Here is an 8,568-nt window from a genome sequence, read left to right as displayed (position 1 = left end):
GGAATACAGTAGCGAATTGTATGGCAGCACCAGCAAGAGGTAAGGGAAAGGGAATGCAACTGCACCAATCACCACCAACACGGGCAATGGGGCTACTGCAGGCTGATGAGAGACGACGATGCCTTGTCGAGGCAAATGAGGTATAAATTGGCTAGTTTTTTTTCTTCTATACCAAAAACAATTACGTCATTATAACACCACTTTACATATAAAAGTTGTCCTTACAACACAATTAATCACCAATGGTTATAATTAGATATCTAAAACTTGACTTTTTAAATAATTTAATATTGTTACCAACCAACATTATAAACTACAAACATATTTTTCTTCATGCTATCAATGTTTAATTTATATCAAGAAAAATAATGCAACATATTTAATCAGGAAAGGGTTTACCTTGGGACCATGCTTAGTGAAGTTAATCAAACAGTTACACTAGAGCTCCTTGAAACAAGTACAAACTTTCACAATCACGCAAGCATGAGTTGATTGAGTTGATCTGCTTTATACCCTTCAACTATGATGCATACCCTTCAGGTTAGTCCTAAAGAGGTTATTTCTATTCACTGTTTAATGCTTGATTTTTTTTGGCTTATAATTTGTTAATATACTACAGTATATATCCCATGATATTAGACAAATACCATGATAATCTGCTAATATAATATATATATATATATATATATATATATATAGCACACAGCAAAATCCTTTTATTTCAGTCCCTTTATTAAGATGAAAGAATGCAAGTGTTTACTCGTACTCGTAACTTAGTAACTTACTGAAGAATCTCATACTTTGTGGCATCATTGAACCTTTATATCCGCAGCCACAGATTCTTAAGTGCAACAAGCCTACTGCACCTTGGACCGATGTTCTCCCAAGATCCATCCCTCTCTTTATTGACACCACTTTCTGCAGATGTAATCCAAGCATTAGTTACTGTTGACGGTTGTTGGATCTCCCCAAGTTTTCCTCTGGGGTTGCTCCTATTTGCATCTAATGCCCTAAGCAAGAGTTTCTTATTGATTCTTTGTGTCAAGGTCCAAACTATTTCTCAGTTTTAGTCGAGGAGAATGCAACCTACTGCAACAGTGAAATTGACAGTTTTACATGTAAACTTGAATTCAAGCAATGTGGGTGCAATTAGTAATAGAAAACAATAAACACCAAAATTCAAGCGACCTTTATTAGAATTAATTAATATTGTGCACTTAAGAATCAGAATAGGAAATGAAACTAGCAAATCATGTCTATTACAAAAATCTTGCTTAACTTCCCCTGTTTGGAACTTTCAGATTTATCACCAATAGTATCTAAAACCTACCCGACATAAAACCATAGCAAAAACATAAAAGAGTGAACACAAACAGAAGAGAACAACCGCACTTTATATAGGAAGAGACGTGAATCAAGCATGCTTTGCCTGGAAATCCTTCATGAAAGCAACCAACTTCTCAACTCCAGCCAAAGGCATAGCATTATAAATGGAAGCTCGCATGCCTCCCACCGACCTATGTCCCTTGAGCTGCACCATCTTCTCCTTCTCGGCTTCCTTTAAAAACTCAGCCTCCAACTCTGACTTCTCCAATGTGAATGGAACATTCATCAGCGACCTTACAGATTTCTCAACAGGGCACCTGTAGAATCCTTTGCTTTCATCGATGGCATTGTACAATATACCAGCTTTCTTTTGGTTCTTCTTCTCAACCTCTTCCAGTCCTCCCTGCTTCAAAAGGTCTTCAAACACCAGCCCGCACATATAAATCCCATAACATGGAGGTGTGTTGTACAAAGAGTTGTTGTCGGCGTGGATCTTGTAATCAAGCATTACAGGGGTAATCTCTTGTGCATTTCCTAGAAGATCCTTCCTCACGATCACGATGCAAACCCCGGATGGCCCCACATTCTTCTGCGCACCAGCATAAATCAACCCAAACTTGGTTACATCAACAGGTTTGGAACAAAAATTGGAAGACATATCAGCAACAAGAACCCCATTTGGATTGCGGGGAACTGGGTAGTCCTTGAACTCAACCCCGTAAATGGTCTCATTGGCGCATATATGCAAATACTTGCCATTCGGGTTCAGTTCTAAACCATCGAACGAGGGAACCCTGACGTAGTTCTCCGATTTCCCACTCCAAATGACTTTGGGGTTGCAGTATTTCTTAGCTTCTTTGAAAGCCTTGTCTCCCCAAGATCCAGTAACAAGATAATCAACGGAGTCACCTGGGGCACAGAGATTCAAAGGGACAGCAGCGAACTGGGTGGTGGCTCCACCTTGGAGGAACAAAACGGCGTAGTTTTCAGGGATGTTGAGAAGGGAACGGAGATGGGTCTCGGCTTTTTCGATAATAGAACGGAAATCCTTACCACGGTGGCTCATTTCCATAACGCTCATGCCAGATCCGTGCCAGTTGTAAAGCTCGGATTGGGCTTTGAGGAGGACGTTCTCGGGTAAGGTGGCGGGACCGGCGGCGAAGTTAAAGACCCGATCTTGAGATTGGGATTGGACGGAGAGGCGATCTTGGGTAGTTGCGGAACAAGAGATGGAGAAGCGCTTGGCAGAGGTTTGACAAGGAATGGTGGAGATGGGTTTGAGAAAGACATGAGTTTGATGGGTCTTTTGAAGGAGAGGAGCGTTAGGGGCATTTAGCGATGTTGCCGCCATGGATGTAACTAAGATTTCAGAGAGCGTAGTAAAATGTAGGGGTTGAGGGATGGGAGTTTGTTTGGTGGGAAGAAGTAAAAGCAAAAGGGAGTGTTTTATAATGGAAGTGTTTGATATTTTTCGATGGGCTCCATCACTTCCAAGGGACTGCAAAGGAAATGGACAGGTGCCTCGCGGCTGTTGCCTACTTGCTTTCTCACTCTCTCAGGGTTGGTGAGAAGTCGACAAACACAACGTCGTCGTTTTAGGATTTTCTCAGGAGTTCAATTTTGTCTTGGCCTCTTTGGGAGTTGTTGCAGTATTATTTTTATTTCCCTTTTTTTTGTCGTATTTTGCTAAATGCATAATAAACAGAAATGGGAAAGCGTCATTGAAATAGTAAAATTACTAATTCTAATAAAATAAAAGGAATGGAGCTTCTTTTCTTCATAGTGTCGTGAGCGACGGCTGCATATTTTGAATTAGTGTAATTTTAAAGGGACTTAGGCAACAAGACATACATTGCGACGCTAGGGTAGGGGCAGCTTGCAAAAGTGCACGCACCTGGTTCATGCCAGACCCAAACTAAGTGGGAATTACAAAAGAAGAAAAAGGAATTCTTTTCACAGATGAAATGAAATGAAAATTAGAAAAGATTTAAAAAAGACGACACAAATCATAAATCATAATAATAAAATGAGATCTTGACCCTAAAAATAAGAAATTCCGTACAAAATTCAATTTAACACACATATATGGTCATAAAAATAATGAGGTACTAGCAGTGAAATATTCTAATTCTAACACAACCCATTTATTATTCACTGCGACTGAATGAAACCAAGAACAACAGTTTGGAATTGGGTCGAGTAATATTCATCATCAGAATAGAAAGAACGTTAACAATACAAAACACGCTAATGTTTAATTGATATAAAGCACATTAACCACTAAACTGTCAAATTTTTGTTAAGAAATTTGTAATCCCACCATATCCAATTACCAACCTCTCCTCTATCTATCACTTTTATCACAACTTTGGTACACGACTTGTGCTGTTGGAAAAGAGAATGTGTCACCTGAAGAGACTAGAAAGTGAACTTACACCGTTTCTCTCCTTTCCTGCTCTTCCTTTATGTTCTTCTGTTCTTTCCTTCACCTCCTCCTTCCACAACACTTTTTCCAAATTATCCATCTCATCCTCCTCCCTCAAATTTAATTCCCTAACTACCCTTTGCTGCTTCTTGCTTACTGTATGTAGTGCAATATGATGTTTCGACTTCTCTACTACCTTCGTATGCTTCCTAGATTTCTTTTCCTTATCCTTCTTGCTTTTCTCTTCCTTCTCTGATATTTTCCCTTGCATCGAGTTTGTCTTATTTTCAGATAATTTGCATGTCTTCCCAAACTCCTGGTGCTTCTCAGCCAAGTCGTTGAGCTCATCTTTAGTAACCATTTCCTGGTTCTTTGTAGCAGTATCATCGTCAACCAATTTTTGCTTCTTCAACATCCCTCTGTTGCCATCAGGAATAAATGCTGATGGGGCATATTTTTTAACCTTCTTCCCTGGAATTTCATTATTGGACAAAATTTCCTCAGTCGCCTTTGGTTGGAGGTCTTTCTCATCATTGCCTATCTCTGTCGCATCTCCACGGGGACCAGCCTTCATTGTTTCTAAAATAATTTTGCCAAGCACAAATCTTGTCTCACATGGATCCCCTATCCCAAGCAAGTGGAAATTTATCTCAGGGCTCATTCTCCCTCTTCCATTTATGAAAGATCTAATATCTTCTACCATCAGGTCAAACAATTTAGCAGTATTCTTTGCAGTGATCTTTGGTACAAATACCTGAAAAAAGGATAAAACCTATTTACTAACAAAAGATACATACACATATACGTTCATGTACCAGAACAATGCCAATATTTTTTTAGTAAGAAACCAAAACAGTCCATTCTCAAGCAAATCAAGGTAAGACATAGGGGCACTTCTGATGGCAGGTTAATTTACCTACAGTATGGAAAACATAGACACCTCTCTCTGATAAGAAACGCTAAAAAATTCAAATGGAGTAGATGTCACAGGCACTTACCAAACCAGAGCAAGCAGAAAATGGATATCTGGACATTGATTCAAATAGATTGCTAGTCTCTGTTAAGACCCCTACAGAATCTTGCACCAGAGATGCAAACTGAGCAACTTCTTTGGCAAGGTCTTCATCTGATTTAGTTTCTGAAAATTCTGAGATTTCAGGAACAAATTTAACTTGCAGTTTAGTATATTCTCTTGCAAATTCAACACCTTCCTTCCAGTTTCCATGATATAGAACAGAAGCAAAGGTCCAGATAACAAGAGCGTCTTGAGGGTTGTTTACCAATGCCAGATGAAACATCAACAATCCAACCCTGTTCTATGCAGGAAAAAAATGATCAGTAGGCATATCACAGATACTGAAATGCATAATAAGATGTAAATCCACTTGATACCACCAACCAGGTACTTGAATTTATATATTATGATAATTCCTCTTAATATGAACCATCATACGCAGTGCAAAATAATTTCCAGACATATATGCTCATTCTTCTCAGCAATAATATTGTCAGCCCAATCTGCAGAGAGGTTTAAAAAGAGATTTGCCAAACTTTCTAGTAAACTAAAAGGAAAGTCTAACTGCTCTTTACAATAGCCAAGTTTTTCTTGATAATGATAACAATAAAGCTTAAGTCTTATGATATTCTATGCTTGAGAAGAAAAACAAAGCGAGAGACAAGTACTCACCATAGACTGCTATCGGCAGGATGATCACAAGAAACCAACTTATCCAAATTGAAGAACAATTTCTGAAGAAAAAGACAAAAGACAGATTCAGGAGGTCAAAACATCAAGCCTAAATTTTTGTGCTTTAAAGACCTTATTAACATTAATAGGAATACAAGCCAGTGGAAAGCACCTCACTTCTTTGAAATGTCATTTTGACTGGAAATTTATTTTGAAAATTTTCACAAAATTATGTCAAAACTACATCAAATTTTCATGCTAAGCATACCTAACCAGCTAAGCATCATATTCATAGCTATTATATTTTGCAGATAATAAACAACTACAAAACTGTTATCATAACTCAAAAAACATTCAGATTGATCTTTCTATGAGATAAACCTTTAACTTTCAAGACACCTATCAGTATACACTAATTATCAAGAGAGTGAATTAATATCTCTAAACCCCTTTGAATTCCAAATACTTTTAACATTGAGTAATTATGTTGTCCTGAAGTAAGAAAACAGTCTTGATAAAATTAACTTGAATTGCATAGCTAATAAAATTTTCATAAATCCCTTCATGCTACAAATATTACTTCTTCACCAACAATGTTAGAAATACAGAATATGAAACAAGCTCACCATCAGCATCATGGAATTCTTGGTAGCTCTGTGTTGACTAATGTATGCTGCCTGCAAAGCAAATAAGTCTCAGCTACCCTCTGTAATGACTAAATTCATAAATTATTTACAACTATAAGCTAAAATGAGTGAACCTGAAATGGAAGTAAAATATTCAGTAGGTTAAATCTCTGCAGCAAGCAGATGGATTGCACAGCAGCTCCATATGACAGCATGTAGTTCACTTCCAGCATTAACCTGAACTGGAAAAATGAAGGACATTATTATGCCAAGTATAAGGTAAATATTGATAACATCACCTTAATTGTACACCAAAATAGAAAAGTAACCAAAGGCAAAAGGTTGTAAATTAGCCACAGTATGATTGGTTCTTTGTGCCTAGCTGAGGTTTACCAAGAGAAAATGAGGATGGTACAAGAACGGAGGCAAGAAAAGACTCAAGTCACAGATGGAGAGAGAGACATAGCAAGAGCGAGTAACAGAAGAGAGACTATCTAGGCAGCAGGAAAGTTCTCAACTGATATTTCTGAACTACCTTATCTAATCCCCCAATGGAGGCTGAAAGATCGTACATTGCCCTCTCAGTATCCTTTGAAAATGACAAGCATAGACGAGCTGCAATTCTTAAGCCCCGGAGAATTCTTGCTGGGTAAGAAAAATGGCAGAAATTTTCCATTAATGTCTCATAATGCCAGCAGTCATTCCATCCAAATATCTTATACAAGATTGCAATCAAGAAAGCTAAAATAACCTACCACAGTCCTCTTGAAATGACGCATGAGCAGGGATTAACGTCCGTAGCTGAGTCAATGCACCAAACAGAAGAGTCGGAGGGTAAATATTAGTTCAGGTTATGAAAACACATAAAATTGTCATCAGCAGAGGTGGAGAATCACCTTTAATGACTTCAGGTCTGACATTCCACCATTGTAATCATAAATATTACACGTAAAAGGGTCAAAAAATAAGCTACACCCAAAATTCAAACAATATCATTATGAATTACATGGCATCAAAATCAAGGCTAATCATGGAGAAGATGGGAGAGTGGAATTTTGACAAGCTAATACATAGGCTATAGTAGCTTGTTCCATGGAATAAACATAAAAAATAAACATACATGAGAACTAATACCTATTAATAGTGAAGTCCCGATTCCTGCTATTTCTCCAGCGGATTAAGTCTTTTTCATCACATATCTTTGGTATTAAAGAGGATAAAGCTTTTTCTTTGTCTGCGTCATGTCTTGCAACTGTCTCAAAACTTGAAACCTATTAGAACATACAAAATAAATACTGCATATTAAGAAATTTCTCACTACTGAGGCAATTCTAATCCAGAAGAAATTACATAAAAAGTTACCCATAGTAATAAACCAAGAAAATGACCTCAATTATGGAACCTTTTATATGCACCCTGCATATTGGAAATCTCTTTCCAATAATCTCAGCTCGATGAAATTTCTTTCTTATCTGTAGCAAGATATTACAAAGGCAATAGAAAACATTTTATATCAACCCACATTATCCTATTAATTCTAACTAAAGAAAATGGAATGAGAAGAATATTGAGAACACTGTGACCAAACCTGTTTAAGATTTGCAGTGGTAATCACATCAAAATCTTTAGGTGTTCTATTTAGTAGTAAATCTCTAACACAGCCCCCAACTAAATAGGCCTCAAAACCTGAAATATGTAAAGAAAAATATAACTACAGGGAAAAATAAAGTAGCGTTGCTTTCGGTACAAAATTGAATGAGTAAACTAGAGGAGCAAAACAAACTTAGTTGAAAGATTCACAGGCATTTTTTAGCTTAAAGAACCTATACTAACGATGCTTTGGAAATAGGAAGCAATTTAGAAATAGGTAAATTTGTTAACAAAAAAAAAAAGGGTAATGTAAAAGATGATTACCTCCTTTATGTAGTATTTTCAATACAATCCAGGATGGAAACGAAATCATAGAAAGAGATATCCCGACCTTGCTCGCTTGAATCTTCTTCCATTTTGAAGTGTCAACTACATTATTTTTAACAAGAATCGAGGGTTCAATTCCAAGAAAATGATCGAAAAAAAGAAATGCGGAACAGAAGGTTAAATTAGATAAAGAGTGATACTTGGACGAAGAGCGGGATTAGGGGCTGGAGCCATTCCAGAATACAATTCAGCTTGCAAACCTCTTTCACCAAGTGTGTGGTTGCACCTCTAAGCCAAAAACAAACAGCAAGTAAGACTTGGTTTTTGTGGGAAAGATATTCGACGAATTGCCACAAAGACAAAGAAACAAAAAGAAAAATAAAAGCATGTGGAGACCTGAGAACGAGTCAAGGATCTGAGAGAAGAAGAGAGGAAACTTTTGGCTCTCACAAAAATCGCCATGAATATCTGAATTAGGTCATGTTATGATAATGCTTTGTGGCTTGTTTGCTGGTCTGCTCCCTGCTGCCCAGCCGGCTGTTTGATTGTTGAAGAACCCGATTAAGGACAAAGGAGAGTTCTCAGCT

The 8,568-nt window shown here is 37.5% G+C and overlaps 2 protein-coding genes across 2 annotated transcripts; both read right to left on the bottom strand.

Annotated features, from left to right (window-relative positions):
* Positions 1–1,166: 1,166 nt before the first annotated feature.
* Positions 1,167–2,792, bottom strand: LOC105800558 (phosphoserine aminotransferase 2, chloroplastic). The gene has a single exon (XM_012631760.2). The coding sequence runs from the start codon at positions 2,675–2,677 to the stop codon at positions 1,415–1,417; it is 1,263 nt and encodes a 420-aa protein (XP_012487214.1). The 5' UTR covers positions 2,678–2,792; the 3' UTR covers positions 1,167–1,414.
* Positions 2,793–3,446: 654 nt separating this feature from the next.
* Positions 3,447–8,568, bottom strand: LOC105800548 (uncharacterized). Its single transcript, XM_012631749.2, has 14 exons — positions 8,378–8,568; positions 8,182–8,269; positions 7,979–8,083; positions 7,653–7,750; positions 7,453–7,536; positions 7,199–7,335; positions 6,961–7,033; positions 6,820–6,865; positions 6,600–6,709; positions 6,199–6,306; positions 6,065–6,115; positions 5,439–5,500; positions 4,750–5,062; positions 3,447–4,505 (listed from the first exon to the last, which is right to left on the bottom strand). The coding sequence occupies exons 1-14, from the start codon at positions 8,441–8,443 to the stop codon at positions 3,732–3,734; spliced, it is 2,115 nt and encodes a 704-aa protein (XP_012487203.1). The 5' UTR covers positions 8,444–8,568; the 3' UTR covers positions 3,447–3,731.

The sequence above is a fragment of the Gossypium raimondii genome, chromosome 7 (genome assembly GCF_025698545.1).
Source record: "Gossypium raimondii isolate GPD5lz chromosome 7, ASM2569854v1, whole genome shotgun sequence".
In the NCBI taxonomy this organism is placed as follows: domain Eukaryota; kingdom Viridiplantae; phylum Streptophyta; class Magnoliopsida; order Malvales; family Malvaceae; genus Gossypium; species Gossypium raimondii.
The sequence above is the reverse complement of the archived record's forward strand: the minus strand, read 5'-3'. Positions and strand labels throughout refer to the sequence as shown.